Below are 20,849 nucleotides of genomic sequence, written 5' to 3'. Positions count from 1 at the left end.
AATACCCCCGAGATCCCCGTCCCTTTGCCAAATCTGATTGTGGGCTGGCAACAGGTTCAAAAGCTGCTGGGAGGAAGGGTGGGAAAGGAGGGAAAGAGAGAGGATGCAGAGACAGACACACCCGAGCACAAAGGCAAAGGCACAGCAATCACATATACCTCCCTGACGTTAAAAAAAAAAAGTAAAATAATCAAGCTGAGGCACAGATCTGGTTAAAAAAAAAAAACAACTCCCACAGCCTTGACAACAGAGTAACTATAGAGACACACGACACCATCAGGAAGTGCTTTGCAGGAGCGCTTAAGGGGCTAAACGCCTACTTTGCTACATAAGGGTCTGGGCAATTTTGCTCTTAAGGGAGTGGGTGAAATCCCACAAGGGCAAGGACTTTGGAGAGGGGACAGACAGGGCCAGCTTCCCCAGGCTCCCGACTGCTGGGAGATATAGCAAGACTAGAGGAGAAAAGAACAACGTAATTTGGGAACTGGAGAGAGCAGCTGTTCAGACAAAGGAAAAGAAATGAAAACAGACACTCCTGAGGCCACTCGACAGTGACAGCAGGAGCATGAAACCTGCTGGAAGCTTGGCTCTTCAGAGTGACTTCACTCCTGGTTACTTTATTCCTTTCTTTAAAAAAGAAAAATCCTAATGAAGGAGGTAAGCCACCCAACAGGACAGCAGCTCTGCAATCTCTGCAAAAATGCGTTCCTGCAGCAGGGTCAAAACCACTGCTTGGAAAATCCTCAGCAGCACCCTGCACCGAGGATGAAGAGCGGGAAACACTGCAGGGCAAGCGAGTCTGGGGATGCAGGCAGGTGGGGGTGAAGAGGGGTGCAGCGAGTTGAACACAGGAAATGTTCAGAGAACAGCATCACTGAGAGGAAAAAACCAAAATAAAGCCTCCAAAGAGGTAATGAGAGTTATGATCCTAAGCTCCAGGACCACAGGTAAAAACAGTGTCTGCACCTCAAGCCTGGGGAGAACTGCCTCAGGACGTTGCTGGTGGCTCCGTGGGGGGCAGGAAATCCAAGCAAGCTTTACCCAAGCAGCACAGCCCGAGGAAGAGGGAGGACAGCCCACATGGGACTCCACACTATCAGAGCCCGACTGGTACCTGTGATCAGGCTCTGCCTGGCTGAATGCTGGCTTGAGTATCTCTGCCTCACACTGCTGTTACATGCACCCCATGCTCTTGGGGTACTGCAGAAACTACTAGGACTTGACTCAAACCATAAGGGCATTAGCCACCTCTTCACTGCTAAAAATTCTGTTCGTCAGCATGAAAGTCACATCTCTGCTGCTATCACAATCCCAGGCTTCTTTGTAAATTGTGCTGGTGGTTTCTGCACAGTGCTTTGGTGGTCGGACCATAATGAGACCCTGTGCTGGGGTGCAGGTATGTCCCTTGTGTCATTGCAGAAGCTAAATCAGGAAGGACAGATCTGAGCTCCAGAGCTGACATAAAGGCTGAGGTGCTCTCAAAGGCAGAATGTGCCAAACCAAGGAACAACAGGACTCCTGTTTCTGCTGAGGAGCTGAAGGCACTGGAGGCTGGAATGGCTTGTCTCAACCCATGCAAGGGATGAGCAGCCAGAAAAGGTCCAGCACTTACTCCCAACCTGCTGCTTCAGCAGCCAGGGCACCCCAAGCATCCTGCTTACTGCAGAGCAGGGCTGCCCAGTGACACCATCCAACAGACAACATCTCATCGGCACACCTAAAAAGCTACTAGCAGGCAGTGAAACACAGCAACCTCCCCCATAAGAGCTGGGGTTGAGCCCCAACAGCTCGACCATGAAGCCCAGGGATAGCTGTGGGACAAGGCCTTTGCCTGGCAGAAGTCTGAGCAGAAGGTGTCAGCAGAACCAAGGCGACCTCCCCCAGCCAGGAATCAACATCTTCCACAGGAAAGCAGATGAAACCGCCAAAATCAAACTGTAGCAACGACTGCTCCGATCCAGCAAGCAAATCCTGCCAAGTTTTAGAAACACAAGCCTACAGCCTCAACAGGTGGGCAGCAGCAGGGATGACCCCCTGAGCAGCAGGAAGACTGGAAGTGAGATGGTGAGAAATGCACTACCTTTAGAAATGAGTGCAGGGAACGGCTCCCAGGAGAAGGGGGACTGCCACACGTAAAGCAAGGTGTCAAAGCCCAGCGGGACACATCTCAGGGGATGTTAGCAAGCCTGCCCCTGCTCCACTGGCAGCTCAGAAGCTAAAAGCAGCACAGAGCGGACTTGAGGAGTTTACAAGCAACCCCCAAACAGCAGCAGGGAGAAGAGCTTTTTGGAGTCAATAGCAAGACCAAAGCCATGCACTTGGAAAACGTTCCCCCTTCCCCCAAGCTGGCAGGAAAACTGGCATTTCTCTCCAGGGTGGGCAAACAGCTGTGGTGAGAGGACAACTCCTGCTGCTCCCCTGCATTCACTCCCAGCTAATCTGCCTCGACCAGCAGCTGAAGCCCATGGCTAATCCTGCCCACAAGATCCCCCTGCACAGCTGTCACTCCCCGTTGGTGAGGATGCTGGTCCTGTTAACACTGGCTTCCTGTTATTCTCCCTGGCTTCCTTTGAAGAGCCTATTTGTCTGTCTAATAGCTAATGAGCAGAATACAACAGCCTATTTTTTGCTCTGTTTAAGGATTTTTCATGAGGATATTTCCTGTAGAGATTCTTTTCTCCAGCACATGACAAAGGTCAGCTGGCTGCTTGCTCAGAAAGGTTCATGTTTAAGGCAGAGCCCTGCAGATAGAAAAATCTTTGCTTAGAACTAGGCTACTGAAAGGGGATATGAGAGTGATTCCAACAGTCACATTGCAGAGCACACACATACTTGTGGCTCACAAACCTGGCCACCCTGATCACCATCCCTCCAAATCAGTGTGAAACACTGCAGGAGAGCCATGAAGTGGAATCAGCCTTCTTGTTATTAACAACTCAACCACAGAACTCATCCAAGGAAAGGATATCACACCAGCCAACATAATTTCCAAAATTGTACTGGGCTGTCCCCAAAGATGACCAATTCCAAACCATCCTGCGATGGACAACATTCACTAGGGTCTAAAGAGGCACAAGACCTTTCCAGAGAGACAGCTCCACCTGTGGATAAAAATGTTCCATTTACCCTGGGACACATCTTTCACCCTCCCACAGGCACTATGCTCGCCAGCATCAAACTGGGCCATTTCCCAACAGGGGACAGCCCAGGACTGCTGCCCATGTGCTGGAGCACTGGCTGCAAGGGCAAGAGGCTGGAAAGCTCCTTCACAAGTCAGGCATGAAGAAAACAAGCAGCAGCCACCTGTGCCATCTCTGGTGGCCCACGATGTACTGCTCGAAGCCACAGTCTCAGCAGAGCTTCCAGGTGCTCAAACAGGTCATGCTGAGCAGACGTGCCAAGGCATCCAGCTAAGAGAGCTCCTCACCCAGGACACCACTACAAAAACTAATCCTAAGGTCACCAAGTGAGAATAAGAACAGAGATGCAGCTGTGATGATTGATAGATGTTGATTGATAGCCAGCTGAACATGAGTCAACAGTGTGCGCAGGTGGCCAAGAAGGCCAATGCCATTCTGGCTTGCATCAGAAATAGTGTGGCCAGCAGGGACAGGGAAGGGATCTTACCCCTGTACCTGGCACTGGTGAGGCTGCACCTTGATGGGTGGGCTCAGTTTTAGGCCCCTCACCCCAAAAAGGCCATTGAATGACTCGAGCGTGTCCAGAGAAGGGCAACGGAGCTGGGGCAGGGTCTGGAGCACAGGTCTGCTGGGGAGCAGCTGGGGGAACTGGGGGGAGACCTCATGTCCCTCTACAACTCCCTGAAAGGAGGGTACAGAGAGGCGGGGATGAGTCTCTTGAGCCAAGTAATAAGCGACAGGACAAGAGGGAATGGCCTCAAGCTGCACCAGGGAAGGTTTAGACTGGGTATTAGGGAAGCATTTCTTTACAGAACGGGTTGTTGGGCATTGGAATGGACTTCCCAGGGCAGAGGGGGAGTCCCCATCCCTGGAGGGGTTTAAGAGTCAGGCTGACTTAGTACTGAGGGATCTGGTGGAGTTGGGAACTGTTAATGTTGGGTTAATGGTTGGACTAGATGATCTTCAAAGTCTCTTCCAACCTAGACGATTCTGTGATTCTGTGATAACCACATGCATTTGGTCCAACCACTTCCCTTTCCGGTAGAAACTGCCCAGTTGTGCAGTTGATACAAGATATTGTTCACTTATTGCTTCAGTTGGCAAGAAATCAGCACACTGCCCATCTCTAAAGCTTAGGGTGACTTGTCCTTGGATGATGGGAGAGATGTTGGCAAAGAGGAAACTGATGCATGGAGAATTTTCCAAAGCAGCCATTCATTTGGGGTGTGTAATCTGGGATCTCCCTGGATTTTCCAGAGATGAAGAGCATGCATTCCACCCCTACCCTCTAAGCTACAGCTGCTCAGCACACCTGGAACAGAAGAGGGTAGGAGTCATCTCAGCAAATTCCAAGCTGCTAGCCTCAGTGACCCCGAGAGAAATGAGATGAGAATGAAAAATTGGGTCTCAATCCTGCTATTAAGCCCAGCCCGCCCTGCCTCTCTGGGAGGAAGCAAGCCAGCCTCGTATAGCAGGAGTGCGAGGAATATTCTGCTGCAGCATTACGGCGTTCTGCGGGGGCTGCAGGCTTTCGCAAAGCAGCTTGTGCAGGGCGGCGTGCCAAGGTAAAGCAGCTGGCACTCCAGTTGCAGAGGGAACAAGGGATTCAAACGGGAGGGTTTGAATTGTAAAAAGGCCTTTTTATGCAAGTGGTCTTGAATGGATGGGAGTTGGGGCAGGAAGAAAGTTTTCAGCTCTGAGGGTTCTGGCTCACAAGCTCTGACATCCAGAGGTCCCGTGATGAGGTTCCCTAAGAGATCACTGCCACCTGCCTGCACCCAGCCCCGCAGATTCACGCCAGCCAACGCTGATTTTCTCACGTGCTAATATGCTGGGCAGCAAACGGCATCAGGAGAGAAGCAGACCTGCCACCCTCAAAGAGCTGCCCAGCAGCAGACAGCAGAGTTTTGTGGAGCTCTCCAGCACAGGACAAGGCCCCACTTCTCTCCCAGCACACAAGCAGCCTCATCAAAACCCAGCACGGGCAGGGAAGCTCCCTTACCTGTATCCTGCCGGAACTGTGTCAAGCTTGGGATGTCGATGACGTAAGGGGCCAAGACAGGATCTGCACGTCCCAGAGGGATGCTGCTGACATGCCCTGACCCTGAACGCCGGCCCTTCTGCTGAGAGGCCTGAAAAACCTGTTCAATGTAGCTGCAGACGTTCCCTTGGTATGGCCTCCACCTGCCAAATTCATCCTGCCATTCCCACACCGCCACTGCCGTGGAGTTGCTGCTGTGCCCCGGGGCAGGACCGGGGAGTCCGGATGGCCCGGCTGAACTGCCTCCTGCTCCCTGAGCTGCTGCCATGTTCCTCCCTGAGGTCTGGGCACACCGCAACTGGAAGCGGCAGCTGTGCTAGCTGGTCTTACACCATCTTCTTCTGGGGGACCTGCAGCAGGAAACAAAGAGAGCACATGGAGCTGAAAATGATGCCCCAAATCCACTCCACCCTGCATCCGTACCACACAAGCCATTTAAGAACTGGAAACAAGCTCAGCCTTTTGCAGAATATGCTCACTATGCATTTAGGAGACTACAGAGAAATGGACTGGCCTCAAAGCCCTCTGGTCAAGGGCAAACAAGGTATCACCACCCACTCCTTGCCAATGCTAGCAATTTTTCTTGCTAATTTAGAGCAAAAACTTTGAGGCAAGACTCTGCTTCCTATGGTTTGCAGCACCAGACACCACCAGAGCCACTGCAGACCTCCTGCTGATCCACATTAGGTAGACCCATAAGCCCTGACCTGAGTTCAGATGCTCACCAGCACAGAGCATGCCAGGGTAAGTGGCCACTCCGCAGCCCTCCCCACCCACGCTCAGCACCCATCCTGGCAGCGTTACACTCTCACCACTCTGAAATGAGCTGCCAGCTTGTGAGCAGGAGCTCCCCAAGCTCTCGTGCACATGAATGACTCAGTTACACAAGTGGTTCCCAAACTCTTCCCACTGATCTGAGCTTCAGGGTAACGTCAGCTCCATTCAGGCTTCTGACCACTCAGTTTCGATCCAGGATCAGTCCCTTGACTCCTCCTGTGCAGCGTTATACATGCACACAAGCCAGAAGACAATTCTTTATGCACAACCTGCAAATCACCGTAATACATACATTGTGTGTGATCCAAGCAAAGAATGGATGGAAAGGAATACAAAAGTACCAGGAGGAAAACAGGGAGTAATAAATAGCCTGTGCTGAGGGCAGTGATTTAGCAAATCCTCAAGATAGCAGTACACCTAGCTGCAGCTTGTTGGGTCAGAAAACAAGGAACATCTTGAAACTAGGGACAATCTGCCAGCGACTCAAGCCGTTAAGACATTATTTAGGGAAGAACAGAGAATGCGGTAGAAGCCTAAAGACACCCAAATAAAAACACAAAGGGCAGTGAGTAAATCCTAGCAACTTACAGAGACAAAAGATCCCCATCACTCTTAGCCTCCATGGGATGAAAAAAAGCAGACCCAAAGCCATCCCATGCCAAGCTGTCCAAGAGACACCAGAGGTCTGATATTTGGCATTCCTTGTTTGCTGTGTCCTTGCAAGGGATTCTGTCCAGACCATCTGGACACACATCTTGGTGCCCCAATGCTGGACAACCACTTGGAGATGCCCATGTTGGTGCTGGTGAGCAAGTGGGTATGACTGTGAATGAGTGAAATTAATTTTGTTTCAAAATAAAATCGCCTTCTCCCTCCTAAGGTCTCACATCACTGATTGCTCGCTTAACTCCCAGCAGTCAGCAGGGAGCTCTGAGCTTCCTTCCTGTCAAATGGAAAAGTTCAGGTCTCCCAAGAGGCAGAGAAGCAGTGGGTGGCTTCCACTGGAGGATGCCATCTGCACAGAGAATGACATCCCTGCCAGATGGGGGAAGATCCCACGCTCCGTGGAGTGTCCCATCCATAACGCTCGTGTGGCTTGCTGGCTTAAAAAAGAAATAGAAAAAGAGCGAGCAAAGAACAGACACGCCCACATGTCTGCATTTATAAGAGGAAAGCAACACTTTCTCCAGGAATTTATTGTAAATTAGTTTATGAGCTGCTATGGGATTTTTACAGAACACCCCCAGCAAAACTGGTGGTGGTGATAAACTGCTCCAGATCACCAAGAGAAGACCCCAGTGGCTGCAACTGACCTCTTCCATCTAATCCACTCTCCCCTAATGCATCAAGGACAGTTATTTTACTGCTCAAACCAGCAAACTAAAACTTGAGGTATCAAACCTGACACCTGCCTCTGCCAGTTCTTTTTATGGCCGGTTTCACACCAACACATCTCCTCGTCAGGGACCACCAGCACGTCCATGCTCAGCTCAGACCAGCGCAAATCAAAGCAGAGCTGCAGGCTTTTCTGTCCTATCCACCTGCATTAGGTGCTCTGAACCCCAAACAGAGAACCAACACCTTTCCCCCACCCCCCGAGTTGTTACCAAATAATCATCTGCGCATCCTACAGTCAAAAGCAGAGCAGGAGCACAGAGGGAGGCTGTTTGGAGAGAGTCGGCGATTCGTTTTCCTTCCTTTTTGAAACGCAGCAGCAGGAAATGGAAAAAAGAGGGCATCCCAGCAGAAAAACAGCCTCCTTCACATACCACCCTGCACACGCTGGGACACTGGTGGAGAACAGCCAGGTGACAAAAGCCTGTTGCTCACCCCCTCGGACGGCAGCGATGCTTTGAATCCTGGACCACACGCAAGGGTACCCGGAGTGGCTGCACGCGAGCGTCGCGTGCTCGGACATTCACTTCCCCATCAGAATGGAAAAATATTTCCTGTGCTGAGACTGCTGGTCCAAAGGAGGAGCGAGGGGCGTATTTCAGCCTCCTGCCAGTTCTCACTGCTGAACACTGCTTGAGCCAGCAGCTGTTTGCACAGATTGGGAAGTGAGGAATGCGGGAGAATTTCAGTAAGCCCAAATTACACAAGTCCCTGAGTTAAGGCAAACAAGAGAAAGAAAAAGGCCTTAAGTTGCAGTTCCTTTACCTTTTCTGTGAATTCAGCAGCACACAACTATTAGAAGCTGAGAAATTCAATACCAGAGCTGCTTGCACAGTGTTCACCCTACCCCCTTGGGCTGCGGTGTGTGTTACACCAAGGCAGAAAGGTTTCGGGGTGGGCAGCTAGCAGAGCTGCGGGGAGACGACCAGCTGGGGCCTGGGGCGTGTTACACACGCTGTTCTACCAGCGCTGCAGTTTGGGTGCCTTCACCCTGGCTCTGTCCTGAAGACTGGCAGCCCAGAGGGAGTAGGTACACATCTTTGCTAACAACCCCATGGACTATAACCCTCCACCTTGAGCTTTGAAAAGCTAAAAGTCATACCAACCCCTAAAAGCTATGTTTGTTCAGCAAATCGTCCTGGCTCCAATTCGAAATCCTGTGGGCCAGCTTACCCCAAATGAAAACAAAACCCTAACTACTTGAAGTGCAAACTTAAATATTCTAGTCAACTGCCCTTCACTTAGGATGCAATTTGTAACGCGGGCTCAGATCTTTAATTTGTTTGGTTGGATATTTATGCCCCAGCATAACCTCTGAAACGTTTGCCCACATTACTTTAAACAAGGACTTGGACAGGAAAAGAATTGGGTGCATTTCAGTTGTGTTTCCCAGCAGATTCACTCCAGCATGTGGTGGTGAGAAAGCTGGGGAGGGGCAGGTGGGAATTAAAGCATTTGAAAGACACATTTAATTTCTCAAACCTGTTCTACTTCCAGAAAGCAGAATTTTCTTTCACTTTAAATGAAGGATCTTAAAATTCATAGGTCTGAGATGATTTCTAAAAATGCCAAGTCCCTTTTTAAGTTTTTGAACTGAAATTGCCAGCGCTGATAAAAGTTTCAATGACATGCTAGCTTGTACCTGGAAAAGAAAGAGCCTCAGGAGCCCTTGAGCTGGGCTGTGTTACAAAAATAAAAATCATCAGACTGGTAAAACAGAGACTTTTCAGCAGGTTGCTCAGAAAAGAGGGTGCCCAGGAGGGATTTGTTAAGCGCCACTAATACCACATGAGAGATGGGACTGGAAGGGCTACAAAGAGCCCCTGGGAAAAGATTACACAGGGATTAGGAGAGCACATAAAGCACTGAGAGGTGACAGGGCTGTAATAAACCCGTGACCCTGCGCAGGGTGCATGACTGGAGCAGCATTACAGGTGCCATGGGCCCTCCTGACCCCAAATCACCCAGCCAGGGCACCCCCAGCCTCCTCCACGCCCCAGTCTGATCTGCACTTACAAGCCCAGCATGACCCAAGCTACGAACACAGCGATGCAAGAGGGTTTGAAGCTCTTGCCAGGTAACTTGTATCTAAACACATCTTTCTGCACATGAACGCCCAGCACACAGCTAGCAGCAACCCAGAAGTAAGAACAGAGCAAGTAGAGAGGAGGGTGCAGTAATAACTCCAGCCACGCAGCCTGATCTGCCCTTGACACAGTCCTGCCTTCTTCCACCCTTTGCCGATGCTCATGGCACAAGGTGGCTGGGTTGAAGATATAAAACCCGTCCCACTCCAACCCTGGACTCCTATTCAAAACAAGCTTCAAGGGGCTTCCCTTCGGAGAAGAAAATAAAGACCACAACTGAAGCAGAACAAAGCGTATGCCTATGTGCCAGGCCGAGGGCTTAGTGCAGGCACAAGCGAACAGGAGAGCTGAGGCAGCGAGGAGGGCAGGTACCCCTGAACACAGGCCTCACACCAAACCCGGCACGCTGCTCGCTCCTGGGTCCTTCTGGGCACAGCAGCAGATATTTATTCGCAAGGAGACAGTTTACTTGCGGGGGTGCAAACCTGGCAAGACCCGGAGGGCTCCTGCAACTTCCCGACAGCTTCGGCCAGCACCAGCGGGGCTCTTCGCTCCCGGCCGGCCGGGAAGCGCTAAGTCCTGCAAGGGAGCCGGCGGCTCAGGGCCAGCCCGGCCGCACGCCCGTCACAGCCTTCGAACCGGCCCGTGAAGCTCTCGGCGGCACCGACAGACCCCCCCAGCCCCGGCAACCGCCTCCCGCGCGCCCCACCCCGCCAGCCTCAACCGCCCGGCTGTCCCGGAGCAGGACGCCCGCACGGGCCCGCCCCGGGCTCCGCAGGCCGAGCGAGGGGGGAAACGGCGCCCCGGGCCCGCAGGGAAAGGCCCGGCTCCCGGCCGGCCTCCCCCCCGCCTGCTCCGCGGCCCCGAGCGGGCTGAAGCTGGCCGGGCAGGGACAGGCTGGGCCCGGGGCAGCCGCGCATCGGTCCCGGTCGCTCACGGCCGTGACGGCCCCAGGGGAGGCCCCTCACGGACGGCCCGGGCCCTCCCCGCCAGAAGGAAAGGGAAGGGGAAGGGGGTGCCGGCGCCGCCCGCCCGCCCGCCTCCCCCCGGCCCCGCCGCGCCCCTCACCCCGGTCCCGGCGGCGGCTGGCGCGAGGCTGGCGCGAGGCTGCCGCTCACCGGCCGCGGCGGCGGGAGACACTGCGCGTGCGGCGGCCCAGAGACACACTGCGCGTGCGCGGGGAGGGCGGGGCGGGGCCGGCGCCGGGGAGGGCGGGGCGGAGGGGAGTGAGGGTGAGTGTGAGTGTGAGTGAGTGAGTGTGTGTGAGGGTGAGTTCCGCTGATCGAGGACGCCAGTCAACTCAGACACTGGAGTCAAAAGAGTAGGCTTGTTTTACTGTTAATAATTAAGGGATATAACCAAGTAATACAGAAAATAAGCAGTAAGGGAAAGACAGAACAGTGCACTTAATTATTACTATATACAGTTTATTATAGAAAAATAAGGATAAGCTGGGTAACACACCTCATCGTCACTAGGCGACGGGCAGAGCAGGGATTCAGGGACACCTCACCCCTTGCACCCATCCCATCCCAACCCATCCCATCCCATCCCATCGCAGCCCTGGGTGCAGCAGGATTTGGAGAACCTCTCCCGGCAAGTGGGAACATCTCTGCTCCTTGCTCTGCTCCTGCTTTGGGTTTCTCCTGCCCGGCACCGCTCCTCCGCCGGGGCTCTTGTGTGGAGCAAGGCAGAGCAGACAGGGTTCCCCAAGTACCCGAGTGAGGTGAACAGCAAGTGGGGAGGTCCAAGGCACCGCGGAGCGACGGTCCATGGCAATGAGCAACGGGCACGGTCTTATGAGGTTTTTATGTTAAAATGGGCACGGGTAATAAACCTGGGTGACGCGCTGGTGGAGAGCCTTGTGGGTGGGCACGTACGGGAAACCAGGCCGAGGACAACATAAGCAACAATAGGCTACGATGTGAAACAGACATTTCTGCTGCCTGAACAAAGCGTGAAGGGATTTATTATAAAGAATCTGGGCAGCAGCTGCACTGACCTCCATCGCCTATCTCCTGGCCACCCTTCCGCATGTAACCGTACAGCGACCTGGAGCCCATTTCAGCCAGGGACTGCTCAGCTGGGGCCTTGAGGAGAGTTATTTTCAGTTTCATTTACATTCCTGTAAATCAGAAACAAACCCCTGGAGATTACTGCCATGTTCCTTGTTTGAGCACGGGATGAGGATCATTAAATATAATGTGTGTGTGCAGCAGATATCTCTAACAATAGAGCACTGCTTCCTCCCAGCTGCCTGCTTCATCTTGATCAGACCCCATGTGGGACATATTTAGAGATTACATTAATTCTGGAACACCTTGCAGATAGGTGGATTGCTTCTTAATACTGTGTTAGAGGGGGTCACACCACACCTGGGTTTTTCCCTTGACGGGTGCTTCAGCAGCTGAAATTCAAACCACCACCAAGACATTTCACAATCAGAAAGCATTCCCCAGTCCTTATCAAATTACTTTAAACTTCCCTGGACTTTACACGCAGCAACTGATTCACCTGTGATGTGCTGTGAGGTGCTCCAAAGGCTTGTAAAAATAAAGTACATTATGCATGGGCTCAATAATTATAAAAATAAAGTACATTATGCTTGGACTTAGTAATTATAGCAAAGATACTGTATAGCACTACTTTATACCATAGGCATAGAGGGATATTATAAAAGTGCTTCCCAGGTTACATACAGGGGACTCATCTTACCAGAGCTTATATAGGATCAGTTTTCTGCTTACAGAAAATGTATAGTGCCAAGCAACAACCATTGCGACTGCAGTAAGAGTCCTCCGGAGCTGTATCACCCTGCAGTTCAGCCTCATATGCAAATGCCCGTGGATTTCTCTGTTCCAGAATGGATGAGATTGTCACATACTTGAGTTCAAAACACTCACAAAGTACTAATAATTGCCAAATGTGATTGATAGCCTGCTTGTAATGTGTCTATTTAAGCAATAAGTTTCACATTTACAACTCAGGTGCTTAGAATTCCTGTCTCCTGCGGCTGTAATAAGGAACCAAAGAGCTATGTGAAGATTTTTTTTCCTTTCTACCTGAAAAATAGGTAGCTATGCTTTATGAAGCCATGTTGGAACCGATTCTGATTTGTGTGGTTGCACAGGTAGACAAGCATCAAATATCCTCTGATCCTAGACAAGAGAAGTTTTTGGGGAGAGTCGAGGATAGTGAAGAATAGATTATACTGAGCCTGGCAGAGCTACATGGCATGGCTGGAAGATGAAGAAATGCTGCAAGTGAGGAGCAAGGAGCCCTGGCTGATGAGGGAAGCTGGGCAAGGGCTTTGGATGATGCTACAGGGTGTAAAGGGTGTTACAATAAGGGCTGCAGGGTGCCTATGGGGCTGTGGAAGAACAGAAGTGCACTGGGTGTGGTTACTGGGAGAAGGGAAGGCCTGCACGGATGGGGATAAACCAGCCAGGTGGTGGCTGAGCTGCTGGAAGAATCTAGAAGTGCACTAGATTTATTTTCTTCTTATTATTATATTTTATTTTTGAGCAGGGATTCATGAGCTGATCTGGTAGGACATCTTGCATCAGGGGACATGGAAGGCTCTGCGAGGCACGGTAGGTGCCTAAGGTATTTCATCTCAGCAACACAAGTGCTTTGCTGGGCTTCAGCCACCCTCTTCTCACACCTCTCCCTCAACTGTCCAAGCCACAGCTGTATGCCATGGTGGTCCAACACCCTGGAAGGGGTTAACAGAGCTGAGGCACCATGTACAACATGAATCCTGGGTCTGACAAGCTGAGCCCATCAGAGCCCTCTGCACAAATTCTTTCAACTATTTCATGTGAGGGTAGCTGCAAAGATGCTCGATGCTCTTGGAGCATGAAAGGTGAACCTCATTGTCCAGCTCTCCTTACACACCCTGGTTACTGTTTACAGGGATGCAGTCCCCACTGTCTGCAAAAACATTTGATATGGTATTTTGTATGATTTTTACCCTAACAATCCACAGCATTTAACACAGTCCCTTATGTTTTTTTCAGCTGGATCTCTTATTTCCCATGCTCACACACTGAAACCACCTTCTCTACAAGCTCCCCAATTCAGTATGCAAAGCAGCGAGTCCTCCAACATGGGATCAGTCTCTGTCTGAGCCATCCACACACTGGGGTAACTAGCTAAATATTTGTCTTCTCCCTGTTTCTTTTCTTGCGGCGAGGCTGGAAGGCTGTTGAATTAATTTCTCTGTGGCTGCTTCATCTCACGCACTTTTGATTCAAGGTCCCACACTGATGTATATAAAACCTGATGCTTGAGGGTCTGTTAAATTGCCAGGGTTAGCCTTGTGCTCTGGGGAATAGCCCGGCCACTTAGAAAACTGTCTGTCCAAGCTATGCTGGGATTGTTGCGACACTCTGAATTCACAGCCCACTTGATTTCAGATTAATTTCCCTGAGCAGACAAACTCAAAGCGACAAGAATTAGGAAGAAATTCCTCTGCAGGCCGAGGATAATTGGTGAAATTTAATTTCATTTTCCTCTGCAGCAGCTGCTGCTGGTCCCTGACAGGGACCAATTAGACGAAGAAGAGATGGGATCTGTTATGGCCATCCCACTCTGACTGGGTCACCTTGCTCTCCAACATGTGGGATTTGGCTGCTCAAGGGGACGTGTTCCTGGTCCCTGCTGGTGGTGGGAGATGCTTTGTGAGCTCTGCTAACCTCCCTGTGCCCCACCACTTGCCTTCTCCAGGGAAATCACAGAATCATGATGGTTTGGGTTGGAAGGGAACTTTGCAACCATCTAGTCCAATCCCCGGTCATGGACAGTGGCATCTTCCACCACATCAGGTTGCTCCAAGCCCCGTCCAACCTGACCTTGAACACTTGCAATGATGGTGCATCCCACAGCTTCTCTGGGCAACCCGATCCAGTGCCTCACCACCCTCATTGTAAAACATTTCTTCTTTTTGTCTAATCTAAATCTACCCTCTTTCAGTTTAAAACCCTGCCCCATGTCCTGTCACTACAAACCCTGGTAAAAAGTCTCTCTCCATCCCTGCCTTTGCAAAATCCAGCCAAGAAACTGCCAGCACCAAGTCCTCTGCATCGTGTCCTCGTCTCGCCCGCTCTGGCCACTCTCACCTTTTCATTAGTGCTAATTACAGACAGCGCTCTCCCTGCTCTGCCCCTCCGAGGCTTTCCCCGCTCTGCCCATTGCTTTGACCGCCTCGGAGCAGGTCCCCGGGGCTGGCACCCGTGGAGCTTCGCTCTCTGCCCAAACCCAAGCCCTCTCCCAGCTGCCTCAAGCGTTTCTTCCTGAAAATGCATGCCACCTAGTGCACACCCGGCTGTGTGGCAGCAGAATATGTGCTCCCTCCCTCCGGAGGTTTTGTGGATCAGCTGGGACTTTTGAAGGTCCCTTCCAGCCCAGACTATTCTATGATTCTAAGTGTCAGGCTCCGCCACGGCATCTCCATCCCTTGCAGGTTCCTGCACCAGCAGGCAGTGATGTCCATCCCGACTGCCTTGTCAGTGTGTCTGTCCCTATGCAGGTCACCACGTCTCAGTCACACACTTGGCATGGTTCAAGCTCTCTGGACTTTCTTTAAAAGCGCTTAAACTGTGGCTGCAGCAGTCACATCTCAACATCAGCAATGCTTCAGCAGCAGTGGGCTGTGGCAGATGTGGACAGAGGAGACAGCAAGTGCCGGTCCCAGCAGACACATTGGAAGTGACTTGTCCCGTAGGATCCTGCTGCCCAGTGCAGGGGGACGTTTCACCCCAGAGAGGTGATGCCATGAGAGGGAACACAGAAAAGGGAGGGGGTTACCAGTGTACCCCAAAGCTACTTGTCCCCTTACAGCCTTTGCTGTGACCAACTGAGGGGACCCAGCTTCCCATTTCTTATCTGTGAGAATACAACGGAAGATTTGTGAGGAGGATTGTAAACACGCTCAAATGATTTGCAGCTGGGGTGTCGAAAAACACATGTATCACACTAATTGTTGTTTAGCTTTGTGTGCTTGACAGGCAGAACATCTACATTTAGATAACACAGGCCTGTTATATGTTATAACTCAGAGGCACCTTATCAAACATCCTTGAGATTGCTGCACTGCTGGGGGAAAGATCAAAGCGCAGTGGAAAACTACATCTGTGAAAATCCCTGATGTATACAGGTGAAAGCAGCAGTTCATGATCTTCTTTCTCTTCTCCTCCTTCTGGCTAGCAAGGACCGAGCTCCATGGTACCTGCGTCCCCACTCGCGTGTCTCTGCCCGGGTGCTGCTGCGGAGATTCCCCCGGGTCACAAGGTAACAAGAATAAATTTACCCTTTGCATTTCCTCCGTGGTTTTGTGGTTCCTGCTTCCTGCCCGTGTTGGCTCACACACCAGCCTCTCTTCCACTCTAAGCACTACGGCTGCTCCGCTGCACCCTGGATGCTGGCCGGAGCCTGCGGCGCGGATCAGCTGGTTCTCCGGAGAGCTGCCTGTCAGCGCTGTGTCCTTGGGCTGCTCTTTCTCACCTGGCTGGGGTGGTTTCTGCAGCACATTGGTCAGGAAGCAGATTACCAGGAGGAACAAAGGTGATTTTGTCTGGGGAGGGGATGGGTACCTCTCCCTGAGCTCTGGCTTGCTGCAGCTGAGGGCAATGCTGAGCCTCTCCTGGGGCTGCAGCTGCCCTTTCCTCAGCCCTGCCCTTCCTTCAGCATTTAGCAGCTGCCAGAAAATACATTAAAATTAGCACTTGGGTTACCAAATAGCACAGAGGTGTGCTAGGACCACAGCTCCAGCTGTACTGAGGCAGAGCTCGATGCCAGGACAGGGGAACAGAAATGCTCTTGTTCTGTGCTTACGGCTTTCCCTTCTCCTAAGGCTGCTGGACAACGGCTGGGTTGGGGTGTGAGAGCTCCTCTCCTGTGACCCCACGGTCCCATCCGCTGCCGGTGCCCTGGAGCAGCAGGAGCAGAGGAAGGCATGGAAGGAGGGGAGGCTCCATCCTGCTGCAGGTGCAGCATCCTCAGCGCTCCCCGAAGAGCAGGAAGCAGTGGGAAGGAAACCATAAATACCCAGTGATTTAGCTCAGCAATCAGCAGGGGAAACCTGACATTCATTATAAGCTGGCTAATGGCTCACAACAGCAACTGATGTCCCGAGGAACAGCTCAGCCCCATCCTTTCCTCCTGCCAGCAAGAAGATGCCTTTTGTTTCAGCTTATGGCTTTTTGATATTGCACCAGGCCCTTCTAAATCACCAACATATTTCCTGGCAATGGTGTAGTACATACAAATGAGTTTAACTCTCCTCTCTGTATTTTCCCATTCCCAGGTAACTGAAAAAGGAAACCTTTTTTTTTATTATTTTTTTTATTTTATTCTTTTTCTGGAGGTTTTGTGTTTTGTGCAGGTTTGGGAGGCACTAGTTTTCCCCAGCTTCTACTCGTGACCGAGCTGCTGCCATAAAGAGACCTGGTGACAGACACGGTAGATGCCATCCACCCCATCGCTGAGGGAGGCTGTGGCAGATGCTGCTCGTGGCACATGGCAAATGCTGAGTGGACGTGGGCATGGCTTTGATCAGCCCTGACCCCCTCAGAAGCTGCTCTCCTGTGAGCATCACTGATGGCCTGAGTGACTAAGCAGCAGGACCATCATGAAGGACAAAAAGAGCTTTTTTTCCTGGTGAACAAGAGAACAGCCCTGCTGCCCTGTGGAATTTTATAATTAGCCTTTCTTATGTTGTGACTGTTTCCTTGAATAAGGCTGGCTGTGTTTTCTCTTCCTCAGAGCAGCGTAAGCCCGTAGCCTGATACTGCCAAGCCACTCAAAGAACATGCAGTAATGATGTAGACATGGAAAACATCTGAGATGCTGCCCGAATGGCCTGAGAAATCATGGACAGTGTGGAGAGCATCTTCAGGCTGCCGACTTTACCCCTCTGTGTCTGCATTTTAGGGAGGCATACGTACCTGGTGTTCAAAGTCTGGATATGGATTGATGCTGAAGTTGAAGATTTCCATCCCACAGGAGCTGGCAGCTACCCAGGACAGCAGAGAGTTTGTCAAAGTTTAGGCAAAACAGACTTAAAAGGCACCTTTGAAACTTGCATTTGTGAGCTGGCTAATTAGAACTTTGCTGCTACTGGGAAATAAAAACTAAATGCCTAATTGCTAATTACTGAATCCTTACAAGAAAGCAATGGCAGATGGGTAACCGTGCAGTTACCGACAGTTGTAGCCAGAGTCTGCTTTGTACATAGTTAAAACATGAATCCCAGGTGTTTAAGGGCATTTAAAGGTCTGGGCTTTGTGTAGGAGCAAATGAGCAATCCAGCAGCAAGAGCAATGAGGCAACTGTCGCCTCCCATGAAGGAGAGGACAGGACTCCTGTTGATCATAAGATCAACTTGTTCAAAGCCAAAAGCATGCCAGACTCCTAAAATTGCTGGGGAGCTGAAGAATTCACAAACCTAGGAAACCCGGTAAGTTTGAGAGTCCTTTTGCTGTTGCCTTCAAGGCTGCTGAGAGCCCCAAGAGTCTCATATTGTCAGGCGTTTACTTGCAATAAAGATTAAAAGGCTGTAATGGTTAAAAACGGTTAAACACATGCTTCCTTTTAAAATAGAGAGAGATGTCCCGGTCAGAAGCTGAAGGACACAACATGAATGTGTAGCACATGAGGTGATGGAGGTGGATGGGAAAGGTTTCCCACAAAGGGGGGAGTGGGGAACAACAACAACCCAAATCTTCATTTTTGAGAGTGTGGAGAAGATCTCCTTGACTTCATCCTTGAAAAAGAAGAGCCCAGCTGCCTCCAATGTTTTGAGCACCAGATGATGTGCTGCACCTGCCAGGGACCTGCTGGAGATGCCCCAGCCCTGGGGTACGGGTATCTCTCACCACAGGAGAGATGGCAAGGACGTGGCAGGTCTCTCTGATGTCCTCAGAAGAGCTGCCTTGGATGGCTGGGCAGGAAAAATCCTGCAAAAAAGTGACCTCTGAAGGCAATTTCTTGCCCAGGAACTGGCAGGGAAGACCATGGTTTGCAGGAGGAGCGGGACCTCCAGCAAGCGGTCCCCAAGTCCCCTGAGCAGGGCAGGAGGCTTGGGACCATCCCCTCCCGCTGTGTCCCGCTGCTGGCTCAGGCATCAACAGAAATATTTCCAGCCAGATGGTTATTGCTGGCTTCCTCTCCAGGTGGTCATTCAGACAGCAGAGGAGGGAGGTGGGAAGGAGCTGAAAAACCCAAATCCTCTGAAATAGCTGCTCCCTTCCCCTGAGGCGTAACCCAGGCTCTGCCAGCACCCAGTTTAAGGATGTGTCCCTGCCTGCCTTCCTGAAACCCGAGCCATTCCCTCCCCGCCATGTCTCCTTAGAGGTCTTCCCTCTCTTCCTCCCTCTCTCCTTCCTCCTCTTCTTCCACCTCCTCCTCCTCCCTTTCTTTCTCCTCTTCTTTCAGGATGATCTGCCCCAGGATGGGATGCAGGGCTGCTGTCCTGTGCTAGAGCTGTAACCCAGCTGACAGCAGCTACCTCAGCCCCAAAGGTGCAAAGAGATGATGGGCTGTTCAGTTGATGGATGAGATCCTTTCTCTCTGCTTTCTCTGTCTTCCTTTTTTTTTTTTTTTTTTTTTTTTTAAATTTACTAAACAAGATCTCATCTAAAGAAAAAATTCCTCCTTATCCCCATCACCTCTTTTCTGGGAATATTAATTTCAACAATTATTTTTTAACTTTTTAAACTAACTAGCCAGCTTTTTTCTTTACATCAAAAGAGAATAGTTATTTCTGGGATTCAGTATACCCATCTTTATACTGGAAAGAAAATACCAAACAGGTATGTAGATTTATAATGCTTTTTTTTTTTTAGGTCAGTGTGGTAATTACAAATAATGATCTAATGGGGCAGTGGTGGCTGAAAGACTGTAATTTATCATGAAGTTGCTTGAATAGTTGAAAAGTGGAAGAATGACAGCTAGAGAGCAGGGTGTCAGTTCAGCCGTGGCCAAGGGGGACAAAAGGGGACTAAAGGACCCACCCGTGGGGTCTCATGTCCAGGCAGGAGAAGGGAGTTTTCACAAAGGATGAAGAGCTGGTTGGGCACAGTGTGTCTGCTGTGGTGTGCGTTATTCGGGGTGAAAGCAGGCACTTTCTGTGCCCCGTGTTGCAGCCCTGCTCCTACCCTGTAAGTTTTGCACCAGGCGGAGTGGTCAGCGCTTGTGCAGGATGGGGGCTGATATGGGGTACACTGCTTCTTCCATCAGATCTGTGGTTGGGGTTTCTTTTACAGGACACCCAACAGCTTGAAAGACCTTAGTTTGAAGGCACTTTCAGAAACCCATATTCAGCAACCCTTTAAAAGGGATGCTGTGCTTTTCTACTATGCCACAATGGTTCATTATACCTTAAAAGCAGTTTTTAATCTATAGGTATTCTTAAATGATCCCCACACTCCCGGATGCAAGAAAAGGGGGTTCAGTTTGCAGCCAAAGCCCAAGTGTTGGGGTGAGGATGGAGAAATAGGTGGAAAAAACCAGACAGAGAAGGAAAGTGGGTTTTACCTTTTTGGAGTTGGCTGTGGCACAGCATTGCAGCGGTTAATGCCCACTGCTGCCCTGCCAGGGAGCAGGAACGCGCTGGCTCCGGCACAAAAGTGGCCAGTGATGACAATGTCCCAGAGAGCAGGACATGACGCGGGGGTTTGGCCAGGGCAGGGTGGCAGAGGGGCTGTCTGTCAGCCCTGCCCCACCGGAGAGCGGGGAGGGCTGGCGGGACAAAAGGCGACATTATTCAGTGCTGCAGGAGGGATGAATGGAGTATTGAAAGCACCACCTTAGAGAGTAGATAGATTTTCATCCCCCATCACTGAGCTGTCTGTCTGCTGGCGGGTCTCCTCCCAAGGCTTGGTCAGCAGGAGCTGAGTGGTGAGAGCTGGGGGGTGTAAGGGGGCCGTATCCCATCCACAATGGCTCCATCCGCACCTCCAGTGCTGTGCTACCATCATCTCTTGCTGGTGCATACAAAAAGCCTTGGCCTACCATTGTCTCTCGCTGGTGCAGGCAACAAAGTCAAAGGCTTGGTCTGGAGGCTTGGGAGCACCCAACCTACAGTCTTGAAGGACCTTGACTGCGTGGACACAGCACCACCACACAGTCCCACCTGGGAGCTCTTCCCACCCTGTGCCTCTACATCAGAAAACCAGGAGCAGCAAAAGGCTGGATGAGGGGTTTCCCCAGGGGGGTGTTTGGTCACCGATACAGCAGATTTCCACGCCCTTTCCCAAGTTTCTGACTATCTGACCATTCTGAGTAGATGCCTCAAGCGGCAGTAGTCAGTGGCCGTTCCTTCAAGAGATGTGCCTCGTGTATGCTGGAGAGACTATAATAATTTTAGGGCTAGGCTTAGCTGAGACTCACAGCCTGGCTTTAGAGCCG

At 51.2% G+C, this 20,849-nt stretch overlaps 1 protein-coding gene across 5 annotated transcripts in view; it reads right to left on the bottom strand.

Moving 5' to 3' along the window:
* DTX2 (deltex E3 ubiquitin ligase 2) overlaps positions 1–10,615 on the bottom strand; it is a 39,789-nt gene extending 29,174 nt beyond the window's left edge. For all 5 annotated transcript variants that reach the window (XM_074922693.1, XM_074922694.1, XM_074922695.1 and 2 more), the window contains exons 1-2: positions 10,509–10,615; positions 5,143–5,531 (exon numbers count right to left, since the gene is read on the bottom strand). In XM_074922693.1, coding sequence (XP_074778794.1) covers positions 5,143–5,449 — 307 coding nt within the window. In that variant the 5' untranslated portion in view covers positions 5,450–5,531; positions 10,509–10,615. The remainder of the gene's footprint in view (positions 1–5,142; positions 5,532–10,508) is intronic.
* Positions 10,616–20,849: the final 10,234 nt, after the last annotated feature.

This window comes from Athene noctua, chromosome 19 (assembly GCF_965140245.1).
Source record: "Athene noctua chromosome 19, bAthNoc1.hap1.1, whole genome shotgun sequence".
Lineage (NCBI taxonomy): Eukaryota > Metazoa > Chordata > Aves > Strigiformes > Strigidae > Athene > Athene noctua.
This window is presented reverse-complemented; position numbering and strand designations above follow the sequence as displayed.